General features: G+C 42.2%; 1 protein-coding gene and 1 long non-coding RNA gene across 2 annotated transcripts in view; one reads left to right on the top strand and one right to left on the bottom strand.

Moving 5' to 3' along the window:
• The first annotated feature begins 2025 nt into the window (after positions 1 to 2025).
• The window catches only part of LOC121291889, a 42515-nt gene continuing 26818 nt past the window's right edge, over positions 2026 to 17722 (top strand). Inside the window, exons 1-3 of the long non-coding RNA XR_005946107.1 lie at positions 2026 to 2119; positions 4511 to 4645; positions 16200 to 16301. This is a non-coding gene — a long non-coding RNA (uncharacterized LOC121291889). The remainder of the gene's footprint in view (positions 2120 to 4510; positions 4646 to 16199; positions 16302 to 17722) is intronic.
• marcksl1b (MARCKS-like 1b) lies at positions 5138 to 8500 on the bottom strand. The gene is made up of 2 exons (XM_041213536.1): positions 8107 to 8500; positions 5138 to 6476 (listed from the first exon to the last, which is right to left on the bottom strand). Exons 1-2 carry the CDS (start codon positions 8176 to 8178, stop codon positions 5880 to 5882), a joined length of 669 nt encoding a protein of 222 aa, XP_041069470.1. The 5' UTR covers positions 8179 to 8500; the 3' UTR covers positions 5138 to 5879.

Raw genomic sequence — 17722 nt, 5'->3', positions numbered from 1 at the left:
ATTGTTTGTGTTGCTTATTGATACTCTATTGTTTGTGTTGCTTATTGTTACTCTATTGTTTGTGTTGCTTATTGCTTACTCTATTGTTTGTGTTGCTTATTGCTTACTCTATTGTTTGTGTTGCTTATTGTTACTCTATTGTTTGTGTTGCTTATTGTTACTCTATTGTTTGTGTTGCTTATTGCTTACTCTATTGTTTGTGTTGCTTATTGTTACTCTATTGGTTGTGTTGCTTATTGTTACTCTATTGGTTGTGTTGCTTATTGTTACTTTATTGGTTGTGTTGCTTATTGTTACTCTATTGGTTGTGTTGCTTATTGTTACTCTATTGGTTGTGTTGCTTATTGTTACTCTATTGGTTGTGTTGCTTATTGCTTACTCTATTGGTTGTGTTGCTTATTGCTTACTCTAAAAAGACAGCTCTTTTAACAGTGTTGAACTTGCTGAATGTTACACAAATCCGAGCTGAGGCTGTAGGCTCAAACCCCTGGAGTTCATTTAAAATAATATTTCAGTGTAGACTCCTATGAGTGCCCTTTATTTCAATAGTTCCATGTCTAAAGATGAGCACTTATTACAGTAAAAAACGGTAAGGCCCTGTTTATTATCCATCAAGAAAAACTCCAACTAGTATGTGTCAGTTTAATAAATCTGTTAAATGTTTACCTGATGCTGATACACATTCCGGTCACTGCGCGTTCCCGAGTGCCGGTCGCTGCGCGTTCCCGAGACTCTACTCTGGTTGTACAGGAGGCTTAGTCCAAGCATACAATGACTTGTCACACTAAACTTTAAAGGGGATCTTAAAAATCTATCTAACATCTATGTGAGAAAGAAAGGGAACATGATGTTAATGTGACCCTCGCACTCTATATTGTATTTATTTGTTCCCATGTTTTCAGTCCTTCCTTCCTTCCTCTTCAACAAATAGACCCCAAGCTGACCTTAAGTCTCTGCTGTGCATCCTGTGTTTATGTGAGTAGCAGAGGTTGATTTTTCTATTCTCACCCCGGTTTCCCTGGAGCTGCCTCTTTGCAGATGGCTGAAGGAGATGGTGAACATTTTTCTACCACAATGCATCACCATATTTCTGCTGGGAGTATAACACACATCCATCCCGAGGCCAATCTTACCCAACATGTGGCATTTATGCATTAAAAGTCATTTTTTTGCAGATTGTTCACAATTTTGGGTATGTGTCTATCTCCAAATGTGAATGTTTTTGTCCCTTCGTCCCTCCCTGACTTTTGCATATAATCAGGAATCAGACACATTGTGAAGTAAGTGCTTTGTCCATTCACAAACTGATCACTGGGTGGTGTAGAAGACTGCTTTTGGTTAATTCTGTACCATGAGTGTCTTTCACCAAATGTCTCTCCAAAACCCTGAATAGTACTTTGGGATCTTCAAGGTTAAAAGGATATTAAAAGGATGTTAGCTGGCATCGGAGCGAGAATGCTACAGATGATCTGAATGTCCTAGAGGGGGGCAAAGAAAGAAAGCTGGGTTTCTTTTTCTATTCTGAGCCCTGCTTGTGTAGAGGTTGGGCAAATTAGCCTCACCAGTGATGCCTAAGCTTCCTACACTTGCTGTTCATGCTCACACATGAAGAGGAATTAATTGGACCAAGTATGAGGATGCCCATTGCCTATGAAAACATCTCCACCTCAAGTGGTTCGATGGTCCTATAAAGTGGTTCTCCTGTCACATGTAGACTTACAAAGATAATCTTTGCAAGACAAATTGAACACTCCTGTGCAGTTTGTTGTTGCCTTTATTGGTTATGCCAGTTCAGTCACTTGGATTAGATCCAATGGTCTCGCACTGTGTTAGAAGGTAACACTCTCGCCTGTGAATTAGAAGGCTGCGGATTCGAGCCCTACTCCAGGATTTTAATACATAATCCAGGCTGGCACTTTAGTGCAGTACTGAGGGAATGCTGCAGTCCAGAGCCTTCCAGTTGGGATATTTAATCAAGGCCTCAGTTGCCCTCAGGTTATCTCTATCTTATTACTCCTTGCAGAACTGCCATGTCATCTTTCCACACAGCAGTGACTACATTTAAAAAAAGAGTACTCCATCGGCAAGAAAACACTTTGGTATATCCTATGGTCATGAAGTAAGTGCTATAGAAATTTTATTTATGCAAGAGCTCCTTTTTAAAATGGGTTTATTGGTGACAAGAATATAGAAAGGAAGTACGCAATAACTACAATCCAAGGCAGCACTGAATGATTAACAATTACAACTGGCTGGGGGATTTATTGATTTTATTTATTTTTGTTAATTGAATGTTTTGTGATGTAACTGTAACAGTTTGTACATGCTTGCTTTAATGTCATCTCTTTGAGTTAAATGCTCAGAATCATTCTTTCACGTGAGCAGGGTGATTGAGGTAAGTTGTTCAACTCTTTCCTGCCTGAGGAGGTGATCCACAACGTGGACCTGGGTTTAATTTCCCCCCAATCCCTGCCAAGCCTGCCGTGAGTTTATTTCAACAGCCCAAGAAAAGGATTTGGAACACCTGCTCTTTACCATTGTCCAGAGAATGCTGTTGGAATGGTGAGTCTTTGCTCACCTTGAGCGGGGAACATGATTGCAACCTCTCCACAGGTGAAGTAATTTTGACGTTTAGTCTCATGCTGGAGGGAAAGGAAATTAGTTGGGAGAGAGAAACAGCTTGTCGTATTCGATCTGTTATATCAGATATGGAATGCTCCACTACAGCAAGAGTTGATTGCAGAAGTTAGTATGGTGGTTGCTGCATTGCTGGAGGTGCTGTCTTTCAGATGAGGTGTTGAACTGAAGTTGAGCAGGAGAAATTCCAGCAATTAAATCAAAGTGCTGGAATTATTCAGCAAAACTGGCTACATCTTTGGAAAGATAATGTTAACGTTTCATGTTGTTGACCTTTTTGTTTGAGCTCATCAGTTATTTCAGAATCCTGAACAACCTTCTTCCCTCGCAAAATGACACGAGATTAAAAATTCTTTTAAAAGCTAAGTTTTAATTGGAATGTTTTACATCCTTTTGAGATGATGTGTACAAGGAGTTGAGTCATATTACCTACCAGGAAGATCCCAGATTTGATCCCTACCTCATGCCGTTAAGAACTCATCTAAGATTTAGAATAAAGGGTCAGTCATACTTGATTGAGGCTTGTGAATCTTTGGAGTTGTCTACCCCAAAGAGCTGTGGCTGGCCACTTGGACTGTATTCAAGACGAAGATTGATGAGACTCCCTTGTTGAATCTAATTGAATGGCAGAGCTGACTCACAAGAGCTATAAGCAAAATACTGCAGATACTGGAGATCTAAAATAAAAAGAGTAACTCGGGTCTGGCAGTATCTGTGGAGAAACATGGACTTGAAACATTAACTCTGTTTCTCCCTCCACAGATGCTGCCAGACCTGTTGAGTTTTTCCAGTATTTTCTGATTTTATTTCAGACTCAAAAGGCTGACAGCCTACTCCTTATTCCTTATGCAGAATGACACTTGGAACTTAGTGATCTTGAATCACGGTCATCGTACAGAGTGATCTGTTAATGTATGGGAAATGATGCTCTTTCATGGTGCTCTGCCTCTCCCATTTTAGTAACCAGACTCACATTAAAACAGTTAAAACAAAGTATTTCAGGTCCCTGAAATGTACCATTACAAATCATTATCTTCATAGAATCGGGGAAATGTGTCAATTTTACTTTGACTTTGGTTTTATTGATGTTCGAAGTGTTTCCACATATTCAACATTTTTGCTATCTTGCCAGTATTATCCAATCCTGTAGTGATGAAGCAGGGTTCAAATCTTTGGTGTCCCATTACTCCAACTGGCTAGAAGATCTAATGAACAAAGAAATATTTGTTCCACAATTTTTCCTATGTATTCCACACTACTTGTACCTGCCTCTTTCAGCCACCTAAATAATTGTGTATTTTTTCATTTGGTTCCTGAGTGGGGAATTTTGAACAATTGCCTTTTCAAGTACCATATTGAGTCAATAACCAAACTGTTTTCCATTTTGATGAACATATCAAAAGGAGAATCAAGTGGAGATTGCCTATGCATCAATACCAGCTTACTGCAGGTAGTAATGGAAAACCATTTATTTCAAAATTCCAGTAGATCAGTGAACTCATCCAGTAGTTGTGTTATATCTACATTCACAAACTACAAAGGAGTTTGCAGCTTCAATCTTGTGTCTCTGGTGATTCAACTCCCCTCGGCTAGCTTAGTTACGGTGTTGTAATCAGCTTGAAGAGTCTGGGAGTAGACCAGACTCCTCTCCTGATTCTGACCCCTTGGCCAAAATGCATATCTAGACATTTAAGACAAGGTCAGCCCCAGCAGTAAAACCTGCTAGTATACTCACACCAACTCACATCGTTATTTGGGTGACATACCAACTAGTGTCTCTGAAATAGGAATATTCATGGCTTCTGCCACAAAACGTGAAGATGAAATCAATGCTCGCAATTTCAAATTGATGATCTTAGCTGCTTTGATTTAGACTGCACTCGGCAAGGTGAAGAACAGCCTTTTTGGAACCCCCAAGGCCCAAAAACAGGAAGAGTATCAAGAAAACCAATGTACAAATATTCAGCTGCCTGGACTTCAAGACCCATATTTCTGAGCATTGCTTCAAGTAAGTGATTGTTTAAGTAGGAAGAGGGACAATAAGGTTGAATGCTAAGAATTGCCATCGTGATTTGAGCACCATTGAATGATTGGGGTTTCGATTCTAGAATGATTGCTTTGTGCAGTGTCAGCAGAAAACAATACTCGCCATGAACTAAAGAGTTTTCAAATGCTGTGAACTTCATTTGCAGTAGAATCAAGTCAGTGGCCACAGCACAAAATTCTCTCCATTTAGTTTATTGGTATTTTCAGTCTAAAACTGTACAATTATGCTGTGACAATTAAACTGTTGAAATCTATTTCCAATTTTTGACAAATCAGTATTTTAAATTGTCTGTTTAAAAGCACTATTTGTGAAATTTCACTTTTCTTCCTGAAACATTTCTACACCCTTATCATACCAACAGGTATTTTGTAGAGCTGGTAATGTAAACTGCCATAAATGGACCGAGATTGAAGTTACTGTACCACTCAGCCAACTCAATATAGCAAGGGGAAGTTGATTTACACTGGTGAAATTTATTTTCCCTTTTAATGTTACAATAGTTATACCACCTTAAAAGTTAGCAATAAAAAATTGCAAATCAATTTGGCCAAAGTTTTATTTACAGGACAAAAAACAGCAAAAAACATATCACATTTAAAACTCTTTGCACTCCCCCTCAAAAAATCATCAATGGGAACACATACTTAAATTTCAATAGTGTTGTAGTCAGACTGTAAAACTACAAAAAAAACTAGAAGCTTCAATCAAACTGCTGTTTTCCTAAAAAGCACAAAAATGTCTCAAATCGGGAAACAAAGCAGGAAATGCAAATGCTAATGAACTGATGAAAAGGGATTCTCCAAAGTGTGTCAGTCAAACCCATGTCCAGTTAAAATGTCAATGTTCTCAGATCATGTGACTAAAAGGATTAATGCCACGTGTAGACAATTGAAGGAATTCAGCATTGGTCAGGTTACATCCTCTCATTTCTTCAATAAACTTAATTTTAATCCCAAAACTAGGGAAGTGGATATTTATTGCACCCAAGCTGTTCCCAGGAAAATACATTTTAAAATTCAATGGTGGAAAAGGCAAACTTTAATACTGAGACAATTTGAAGACTAGTTGGCTGAACAGATCTAGCAACAAAAGAAGTGGGCTGTGTGCATGTCCATGATTAGGGTCGACTGCTTGATGGGGCAGTTGGTCTTGTGTGAACACGTGGCACAGATAGAGTTTGTAAACAGTTTCAGTTTTACTCTTCCTTTTGGTCAGCTGGTGCAGGTGTTGAACTGGGCTCTTCACTTTCTGCTGGTTTTGTAGGTTCCTCAGTTGTCTCCTGCTTGACCTCTTCACCTGAAGTTTGTTGCTGTTCCTCCTTTGCAGGGGCTGTCTCCTCCTTAGTCTGAGACTCTTCATTGTTAGCTTTGGTTTCTTGTCCCTCAGAAGCACTGGCTTCTGCTTGTTTCTCCTCCTTCATCTCCTCCGCAGCATTCTCTTTAGCTTCGTTGCTGGTTGTTTTAGTTTGTTCAGCTGCCTTGGCTTCACTTTTATCTTCGGCGGGACTATTTTCAGCTGCCTCGGATTTCTTGGTCTTCTTGAAAGACATTTTACCCAGCTTAAAGGATTTGAAAGACAGGGTTTTTTTCTTCTTCTTCTTGGGAGTCTCAGTGGCTTCGGGTTTGGTACCTTCCCCCTCTGCAGGTGGTGCTGGTTCGATGGTATCGCCTGAACTTTCAGCTGCTTCTTTCAAGCCCTCTGTAGTGCCACTTCCATTTGCTGGGACAGCCACGGCATCTCCATCGGGTTTAGTCGGAGACACGTCGCCGTTGGTCTTCACATGGCCATTTTCCTGGAAATGAGATTGGGCAGTGGATTAGCGGAGTGGGAGCTTTTCTACTGCAAATTTAACCTGTATCCTCTCACCCCGTTTAAAATCCAGGCAAACTCTGCACCACAACAACAGCTTCAAACACTAAGTAAACAACCCAAGTCACTCACTCCCACCTTTTGGGGGGGGGGGAGGAGGGGGTGCAGAATTGAGTTTTTCAAGGTTAAAAAAAAATTGTGATGAATTCAAGTCACAACCAAAGGAAAACAAAAATTTCGGTGTTATTTCAGGATGGCGACCAAGGTGGGGGGGGGGGGGAAAGTACCCAAAAAACCCAACAAGCAATTTGAAACCAATTCAGAAATGCTAATGAGGGAGAACTTTCGCCTGCCCCCGGGGAAATTCCCCCCCCACCCCGCTCTCTAAAAGTGGAATCTGAAACTCGGATCTTTGTGAATGTGGACAGAACAATCCTCTGTTCAGAGAGCGATGAACTTTGCAGCTTAATTTGCACCGAGATAGCCGGCTTCACTGCTACCAACTGGGCGCAATTTGCGCCGTCACCCAGCCCGGGCTTGGTGGGGGAGGAAATTCGGCGGCAGCTGGCCGCACTCTCGCTCGCCGCCGCCAGGCGGCGCTATTGTTCTTCGGCGCAACGACCTAAAATCGACTTAAAATCCCAAATTCAAACAGCAGAACGTGATCTGCTCAGCGCTCGGTGTAAATAGGCGGCAATTTGGGGTTCCCCCCCCCCCCCCTCACCCTGTCGTTTAGGGTCACATCGTGCAGTTTAGGAGTTTTTGAGAGATTCTCTTCCATTTGTCGGCGAGAGGTGAAATCTATCAAAATCCAGCGCAATATTCAGCTGCAGCCCCGCTCCTTTGTTCTGAGCCTGTGAACGGCGCGGCGGCTTACCGCCAGTCCACAAGGAGTGGTCACTCTGCCAGCAACTCGCCACAAATACACGACTGTAAAATACACACAAGTAACCCGACATGAAAATGAAAAACTCGTTTACCAGCCTACACACACACACACACACACACACACACACAAATAAACCCCACTCGCCGCCCTGGACATGCTGCATTTAACACAAGACAATTGAAAGAGTCCAGAATGCCAGGGTCCCCGGGGTCTAGAGGGAGAATCAATGGGATAAAATCCAACTCTTTTTTCTCCCCTCACCCCACCTCCCACCCCCTCCTCCCCAATGTTCAGTTCTTGATGTCAAACCCATCTCTTCAGTAAAAATGATTTTTGGTTTTAAAGCCCCTGTTTTTACATTAAATACCCAAACAAAACACCTCGTCGGATGCTCTGGGAGATTTTACTTTAATTTTTTCTTTTAAAGATCCATATGAGGAGCTTAAAATCTTTTAAAAGCAACACTCGACACTGGATAAATCCTTGTCCTGAACATTTTCAAATGTTTTCCCAAACTCAATAAAAAGGAGGTGGGTGGGGGAAACCCCATGCTGGGTATTTGAAGGTACAGTGTGTTTTAAATTCTAAGCCCCAATACACATCCAGCCTGTTCCACGCGTATCCCTTAGTGCTGCTGCTGCTGCTGCTGCAAGGGATTTCTCTGTCTCTTTTTTTAAAAAAAAAATCAGTTTTTTTTATAATAAAAATGATCAAAAAATCCTACCTGGCCATTAGTTTTGCCGGCCACTACTCCACTGGCATCCTGGGATTTTGGTTTAGTCAGCGTGCTGCCCATCCTGGTTAATTGTATCTCACTCACACACACCGATTCAAACAAAGAAAACTAGCGAGTCAATGCAATTCGAAGCTCCCCCAACTCGGAAACACAGGCTCCAGGAGCGCAACCTGCAAACGACCAACACTCCCCCTCTGTCAGACAAGCATTGAGAGGGCAGACAGAACGAAGCCCCCTTTTTTATTCTCTCTCCGCTCTCCCCTGTGAACCGTTGTTCTCTCTCTCTCTCTCTCTCTCTCCCTCTCCCTCTCTCTCCCCTTGCTCCGATCAGCACTTCCCCATCCACAGAAATGAACTGCGTAAAACCCCAGCCTGTCTAATATGCACCAACGCCCCAACAGATAAAGGAGGTGGAGAAATAGGGCACGGCTTGGAAGACGTGTCCAATCGTCAAGCCTCAGGGGCTGGAGCAGTCATCAAACAATAGAGAAAAAAAAAACCCCAAAGTGCCCCCTCTTTCAAACAAAAATCCCCAATTTTTCGGGGGGGGGGGGGGGGGGGGGGGGGGGTGGTGTGGTGTGGGGGTAGGGGGGAGGGAGGGTAGGTAGCTGGATAAAGTCTAGACGATTTGGTGATTTTTAACAAAATGTAAAGATTTGAAGCTGATATTTAGAGGCTGTGGAAAGGGCACAAAAAGCTGGAGAGAGACGCGGCTGTTTATTTGTCAGATGAGGTTTGATTGACAAGGAGGCTGACAGAATTAAACATTCTGAAGACTATTCACCCCCCTCCCCAAAAAAAAATGAATTTATTTGGGATTTTATGCTTGGCAAATCAGTCGAGTTATTTTACACGATGCAGCAAGTTTTATTCGTGAATCTGACTGGGATTACCATGTGGATTGTGATATTAATCTATGTTTTTGCCTGTTTTAATATGCACATCTCTCTCTCTCTCTCTCTCTCTCTCACACACACACACACATTCTGTGACACTGCCTGCTCCCGGGTGAAGTGCTGTGTGATTTAACCAAAACTCCCGTGTTCAACTGCAGCAACTCCGCTCTGCTAATGGACCATGTTTGCGTTGAACTGGATTCAATTTTTTAATCGAAAATGGCTGATAGGAAATTATTGCATTATTTCTTCAAGAAACCCTCAAGAGTTACCAATTCTTTTTTTTTTTAGCGAAGTCCATGAACCGTTTTGTTCCCTTTGCCGAGACACCCCACTTGTGCCTGTTTTCTGAGCCCCGAATGCGATTCACCAAACAATCCCCTGTATTGTTCACTAGACACGGCAGCTGATGCGGGGGGACCTTGGGGTTAGGGGATATTTTCAGGATGTGGGAGCGGGAGAGAGAGTCAGAGACGTAACTTTATTTTTATTTTTAAGTGTTTCTAATGTCCAACATTGCGGTGATTCGTTTAAAGAATTCAACTATAAGTGAATGCAGAAGCTAAGGATCGGCTGGCTGGCTCTAGTCCTCTTGTGCTCCTTACCCAGGGGGGTGGGGGGTTTAGTGTCTCAAGCGCCTGTTACACACTCTCAAAACTCACAGTCAAGAGGCTGCAATGGGAACGGTCAGTCTTTTCATGTTAGGAATATTCAATGAATAAGATCGGACTTTTTCTTTTAAAACGTGTTCGGAAAGTACAGTAAGTTTTTCTGATTGTTTGGGGAACAATTTTTCCTCCAGAACCTGGTTCTTCAGAGCCTTTCATTGAGAACCAAGCAATAGAAAGACGGTCGAGTTTCTTGCCTGACAGTGTCCCTCAGGATTACTGTAGAACGAAGAGTGAGACATTCTAGCTGTTTGCTGCACTCTTCCCCGCCCCCCACTCTCCACTGGAATACACAGCTAATGGCTGAATAGAGCATACTGAAGTTATCAGTTGAGTTCACCCGGCGGGATTTGCATCTCTGAGGGAGGAGGTTCTGGATTCAAGCTTTGCTTCAAGACTGGAGCACACAGTGCAGGCTCATCAAGCCCAGGGCAGAGGGTGTTGCTGTTTCGTCACAGCCATTGTCCCTTGAATAAGATTTTAAACCAATGCATCTGCCAATTCATACAGATGTTAAACTTCCCAAGACACTATCTGGAATTCCAGTCTGCTGAACATCCTCGATTTTAATCACTTCACCATTGGTGGCCGGGCTTTCAGCTGTCTGGGCCCTAAACGGTGGAATTCCCTCCCTAAACCCCTCCACCTCTCTTTCCGTCTTTAAGATTAAAAGCCTACCCCTTTGGTCCAGATTTTAACCTCCTTATGTGGCTCTGTGTCAAAATTTTGTTTCATAATGTTCCTGTGAAACACTTTGCAACATCTGGCTACATACAATGCTATATAAATATGCCAAGTTGTTGTTGAAGGCGGTTCAGTATCCTAACCAATATTTTCAAAAAATGGATTCAACAGGTTGCTGCTTGTGGGATCTTGCTGTGTGTAAAACAACAACTGTGTTTATGCACATAGCGACAGTCTTTATTCCAAAGTATTTAAGTGGCTGTTCAATGTAAAAAGGCAGAAGAGAATGGAAACGTTTACCATCAAGGTGAGGAAAGTTGGGAGGTGACAGAGATAGGGTGAGCAGACGTCCTGGTTTTACTGGGACAGTCCTGCTTTTCCTTAAATGTCCCAGCGTCCTGATAGTTTTCACCTTTTCCCTTGTCAAAGATAAACTGGGTCTGACGGGAAAAATCTGTGTGAAATTTCATCATTCTTCTTGTAAACACCCATCACAGCACATCACATTGCATTGCCTGCAACAGACCTGTAACCCCCCACCACTGTCCAATCCCCCACCTCCTTGGTGTTTCCAAGGGAGCAGTCGCTACCATTTTGGCACCAACGGCCCCATTGCTGATGAACATTTTAAATGATCTATGGAATAGTGTTGCCAACTTGGGCTGGACATATTCTGGGAAATGTCGTCACATGACTTTCCACGTTCAACTGCCGCCCTCCCATTGGTCTCACAATATGTCAATCATCACAGAACCCCACCTTCCCACAGGTTAACAATGCGTCCCAGTCGTGACCTTTGAAAGTCTGGTCCCCTTGAAAGAGATGTTCAAAATGATGGGAGGGTTTTGCTGAGGTAAATAAGAGAAGCGTTCCAATGGTTGGTGAGTCAGTAACTGGAGGAAGAAATTTAAGATCATCATTGAAAGAATGAAGGAAAAGGTTAGGGAAATTTTTTAAGGTTTTTTTTTTAAGGAAATGGAATTCCCGGCCAGTGACAGTGATGGGAATTTATAATATCTTACAAAAGGGTGATTCATGAACACCTGAAGATGAAAACAATTACAGGATGAGGAAAGTTAAGAGATTAGTGCCCTCGGATAACCAGCACAGCCAATTGCCATCTTCTGTGTTATAAAATTCTGTGATTGCACAATGCATCTGTCCTGGTTATTATTTAGCTGTTTGGGATAAACAAGGCTGGGGTAGGAGCAGTAACCAGTTGCCATAGAGGGAGAGTAGCGAAGGTTCACCGGACTGATTCCTGGGGTGGCAGGATTGTCGTTATGAGGGGAGATTGGGCTGACTAGGCCTGTATTCACTGGAGTTTAGAAGAATGAGAGGGAATTTCATTGAAACATATAAAATTCTGACAGGGGTGGACAGACTGGATGTAGGGATGATGTTTCCTCTGGCTGGCTGGGGGGGTCTAGAACAAGGGGTCACAGTCTCAGGATACAGGGTAGACCATTCAGGACTGAGATGAGGAGAAACTTCTTCACTCAGAGGGTGGTGAACCTGTGGAATTCTCTACCCCAGAGGCTGTGGAGGCCAAGTCACTGAATACATTTAAGAAATAAACAGATTTCTGAACGCTAAAGGCGTCATGGGGTATGGGGAAAGAGCAGGATTCCGGCTGAGGTAAAGGATCAGCCATGATTATACTGAATGGTGGAGCAGGCTTGAAGGGCCAAATGACCTACTCCTTTTTCTATTTTCTATGTTTCTAGTAATAGTTTGGAGACACTGAGTCCAAGGGCTGGATTTTATGAGGCCCTCCACCTTCAAACCAACTGGCGGGAGTGCAAGATCCAACCTCATGGGTCGAATTTTATGCCAGTGGGATTTTACTTTCCCACTGAAGTCCATGGAGTTTAGAATGATTCACCTCATTTCACACCCCGGCCCCACCCCAACAGGGCCATAACATTCTGGCCCATCTCTTAATGACTCTGATATGTATCCCACTTCAGATTTGACAATGTAGCCCACCTCACTGCATTTTAGATTGCAAGTTTGCAGTGTAGAGTGATAAAGTTCAATAAAGAAATTATTATTATTGCATTTCCACAACCACCAGACTTTTCACAGCACTTTTACAGCCAATTAAGTCCTTTTTGAAGTGTAGTCAACACTGCAACGTCAGAAATATGGCAGCCAGTTTGAGCACAGCAAGCATGCACACAACAGGAAGGTGATAATGACCAGATTATCTGATTTTTGTGATGTTGATTGAGGGAAACATGTGGGCCAAGGCACCAGGGATAACTCCCCTGCTCTTTTTTCTAAATAGTGCCATAGAATGCTTTACATCTGCATTGGACCTCAGTTTACCATCTTATCTAAAACATGGCACCTCTGACAGTCCAGGTCTCCCACAGTGTTGCACTTGAGTGTCAGCCTTGATTTTTGTGCTCAAATCTTGGAGTGGGTCTTGAACCTGCAACATTGTGACTCTGCAGCTACCAACTGAACCATGGGTAACACTGTATAAAAAGCCACTGGCAAATATCTAAAATGTTGGATTGTGTTATAAAAGGTAGAACGCCAGGTTCTCAAATTAGTCAGGTTTTTGTAAGAGAGTATGTGTGGGTATTATTTACATAGGGTTTGCATTGCAGGGAGCTCCCCAGTCAGTGGTCTGTGGAGTAAAGGCATCACCCAAGGTGACACTAAAGCAGAAGGCCCCAGTGCTGCCAGCACACAAGGCAGGCTACAGTTGGCCGTGGTAATGCTACGTTAACGAACAGTAAAATCAGCCGGGGTTCCCAAAACGTTATTGCTAGACAGTAACACCTGTTAGAAATTGGAGGTTATAATCAGGGTGGACTGTGATACCCTTCATAGCCACAAACCTACAAATGCTGAGATAAAAACAAAAAAAACTGCGGATGCTGGAAATCCAAAACAAAAACAGAATTACCTGGAAAAACTCAGCAGGTCTGGCAGCATTGGCGGAGAAGAAAAGAGTTGACTTTTCGAGTCCTCATGACCCTTCGACAGAACTTGAGTGAATCCAAGAAAGGGGTGAAATATAAGCTGCCTACAAATGCTGCCTGGGGTCATACAATGGCCAGGCCACTGGTGCTGTCATTGGTCTGTCCCTTCATAAGAGATGGGAAGAAAGCTAAAGAAGAAATACAGGAGAAAAGTTAGCATTGGTATTTTTTTTCACAAATGTGGGCATTGCTGGCTAGGCCATTTGTTGCCAATCCCTAACTGCTCTTGAGAAGGTGGTGGTGAGCTGACTTCCTCGACCACCATGGGATTAATGGTACCAGTATATAGAATATGTCATAATGAAGCATTGAAAAGTTGTAGGTTCACCTCACTAGACCCTAGGCAACATGGAATATCACTATAAAAACATAAAGTGCTGCAAAAACTCAGCAGGTCTGACAGCATCTGTGGAGAGAGCAACAGAATTAACAGTTGAAGTCTGATTGACCCTGCTTCCAAACTTTTGCTTTTATTATTATGGAATATCAACACATACAAACATACAAATTAGGAACAGGAGTAGGCCACTTGAGCCTGCTCCACCATTCAATAAGATCATGACCGATCTGATTGTAACCTCAACCCCACATTCCTACCTACCCCCGATAACCTTTCACCCCCTTGTTAATCAAGAATCTATCTAGCTCTGCCTTAAAAATATTCAAGACTCTGCTTCCATTGCCTTTTGAGGAAGCGAGTTCCAAAGACTCATGACCCTCTGAGAGAAAAAAAAAATCATCTGCTCTGTCTAAAATGGGTGATCTCTTATTTTGAACCAATGACCCCTGTTCTAGATTCTCTGACGAGGGGAAACATCATCTCCACATCCACCCTGTCCAGATTCCTCAGCATCTAATATGTTTCAACCAAGTTGCTTCTTACTTTTGATTATTTGACTAAGATAACTGAACTCGCTCTGTACCAATGTAAATTAATGTGAACAACGATACAAAGCCACTACTAAAGAGACTTTTGAACCAGGGTAAATTGAACTGTTCAATGTTCCAGTGAAGCTCAACACAAACTGGAGGAACAGCACCTCATCTTCCAACTAGGCACTTTACAGCCTCCCAGACTGAATATTGAGTTCAACAACTTCAGATCATGAACTCTCTCCTCCGTCCCTATCCCCTTTCTGATCCCCATTTTCTAATAATTTATAATTTAAAAAAAAATTTTCCTTTTCCCACCTGTTTTCAAATTTATTTTCATCCATTGTTTTATCTCCACCTTTTAGCCCATTTCAATCCCTTCCCCCCACCCCCACCCCCACCAGGGCCATCTGCCACTTGCTTGTCCTGCTTTCTACCCTTAATGTCCCCATTAGCACATTCCTTAGCTAATATCACCACCATCAACACCCCTTTGTCCTTTTGTCTATGACATCTTTGGCAATCTCTTCTTTGCCTCCACCTATCACTGGCCCCTCTATCCAGCTCTACCTGTCCCACCCCCCTCTACCAGCTTATATTTCACCTCATTTCTCTATTTCCTTAGTTCTGATGAAGAGTCATACGGACTCAAAACATCAACTGTGTACCTCTCCACTGATGCTGTCTGACCTGCTGTGTTTTTCCAGCTATTTTTGCTTTTGTTTCAGATTTCCAGCATCAGCAATATTTTGCTTTTATATCAGATTGAACTGTTGCCGCCCTCTTTATGGTTAGTAAACACCTCACAAAACTTAGTGTCCTCAGTGTTTACATTAGGAATTTTTAACGTGAAAATGTGTGTGAGATTGGCTTTAATTTCAATCTTTAATGAACTGCAACATAAAGTTTGTGACCAGCAGCTGGAGCCTTAGCTGTAGGCCTCAGCACATGCAGCATCTCTGATAATGCAGCACTCCCTAACTTTGGTGACACTTGGATTTTGTGCTCAAGTCCTGGAGTGGGGGATTGAACCCACAACTTTTGAGCCAGAAGCAAGTATTGCCAACTTCGCCAAGTTGATATTAATCCTGCACCTAAATGATTGGGTACACTTGCAAAGTAACACCAGTGACATAGCAATAATCATTCATGAATTTAAAGGAAGTAGATGAGGGAAAAAGAATAAAATGATATGTTGATAGGATGAGGTTAAGTAAATAGTGTAAGGAGGAGGCTCATGTGCTGCATAACAAGCAGTCTCGATCAGCTGGGCTGAATGGCCTGTCCATGTTAAAAGTTCTGTGTAATAATTGTCACCTCAAATTTTAAAGCTGGAGGAAATTTTAAAAATCACCTGTTTGTTGTTTTGTTCTATTTTCAGGAGTTCTGCATTACTTAAGAATATCAGTTTGAATAAATTAAATGTAATAAGTAGCTAGTCTATTCCAACAGTTCGTCTATTTGAGTTTGATGGAGGGTGTGTTTCTATGGCAATAATTGAGCCAAATTTGCTGGAAAGCAGTGGTCTATTGCCAAATATTATGATAGCGCAACAATGTTAGATCTCACACTCTTTAGAAAGGGTCAGTTGAGGTTTAAAATGGACTATAGTTTTGAGATATATAGCATGGAGTTGTTAAAAAAAGGAACTAAATATAAAAATTTATGAGGCGATGGTGATGACTTTCTACCTGTGTAGCATTTCAGTTTCTATGGAAACAGCAAATGCAAATTCGAGAAACCAAGATACACTTATTGTGCCAAGTCCAAAATATCTTTTTCCCTGTTATAGGGATTGGTTTTGATTTTTTAACGGTAATAAGAAAATGCTTTTTATTTGTATTGAATTTTTTGGGAGAGATTTTTGTTCAGAATCAGGTTATAAACTCAGGTAATCTCACTGCAAATTGTAAAGCTGCTGTTCACAATTTATTTTTCAAGTATTCTCTCACCTTCTTCCAAAGGTCCCAACTCTGACTGAGATGTGTCTCCATAGCAGCTGAAAATATCTCAGCCCTCCTGTACATCAGCTGGCGTTGTCATCCTACACATGTAAATCTAGACAGGTAACATTGGCAGTCATTTGATTATGAGACTATTCAAGAAACAAACTTATTCTCACCTGCCATTCCTGTGATCCTTCCCGATAATGATCGGTCACCGACTCTTCAAGATGACCAAGACAACCAAGGAGTTCCAGCAACTAACAATGAGCATGAGGGAAATCACCCAAACTCCCTTTATCTTTGGGATGTAGCGATATCAGCCCCCACTGCCCTCAACCCCCAACCACCCCTACCACCCCACCCCACCAGGCTCCTTGCTGAACATTTGCAGCAAATCTGTGCTCACTGCACAAATCAGCAACTGATTCCAAAAACCTATGAAAATAAATATCTCCTGATAACTAACCTAATTCTCAAGCTTATGTCCCTTGCTTAACTCTAATTCTCAACCAAGTTGTCTAATTCAAATTATCTATCCGACAGACACAGCCCAGTGCCTTCATTCATATTAAATTCTTCAGTCCACTTAACCTAAACTACACATTTTAAGCATAGGAAAATAAGCTCTCTGAGCCTTTTGTGATAATGAAGGGTTCTTATCCCGATATTAACATAGTAGCTCTCCTCCAGCCATTTCAGGCATCTCTCCATCTCCAACCATGTGAAGGGAGCAGAATGAGACAGTGTTGTAGAGGCAGCTTGACCAAGGTCTTGTGCAGGGACAGAATGGTGCTTTTTGTTCTATATTTGTAACAATGTACCATAACTGTACAACAAGGTCTCTTGCTTCTCCCTTGTATTGGACACTGAGAATTTACCTTCAGCATTTCATTTATTCTACAACTAACAATTTCCATCCATGTTACGGGCTGTACTGCCCTGTTTTTGCTTTCTCTATCCCTATTTGCCACTTTATGTTTTTGAACACGGACAAACGTAGTGTTGCACGTTTATCTGTACATTTATACTGCTTGTACTGTACCAGTCACGGGGGAACATAGGTTCAAGGTGAGGGGCAGAAGGTTTAGGGGGGATGTGAGGAAAAACTTTTTTACCCAGAGGGTGGTGACGGTCTGGAATGTGCTGCCTGGGAGAGTGGTGGAGGTGGGTTGCCTCACATCCTTTAAAAAGTACCTGGATGAGCACTTGGCACGTCATAATATTCAAGGCTATGGGCCAAGTGCTGGTAAATGGGATTAGGTAGGAAGGTCAGGTGCTTCTTGTGTCAGTGCAGACTCGATGGGCCGAAGGGCCTCTTCTGCACTGTGAGGTTCTGTGAATTGGCAATTATCGAATACAGATCCTTACTAATGCTTGAAAAATCTAATTTACCAATAAATACACCTCGAATGGCTTGATAAGTGAATGAAATTGACAAATGAAATGATTGGCACAAGAAAGACATAAGACAACCCTACTATAAGCCAAGGACCTGCCTTCAGGCAGAGCACACATGATGATTATACCTGGAAAAACATCTG

This window comes from Carcharodon carcharias, chromosome 19 (assembly GCF_017639515.1).
Source record: "Carcharodon carcharias isolate sCarCar2 chromosome 19, sCarCar2.pri, whole genome shotgun sequence".
NCBI classification, from domain to species: Eukaryota; Metazoa; Chordata; class Chondrichthyes; order Lamniformes; family Lamnidae; genus Carcharodon; species Carcharodon carcharias.
This window is presented reverse-complemented; position numbering and strand designations above follow the sequence as displayed.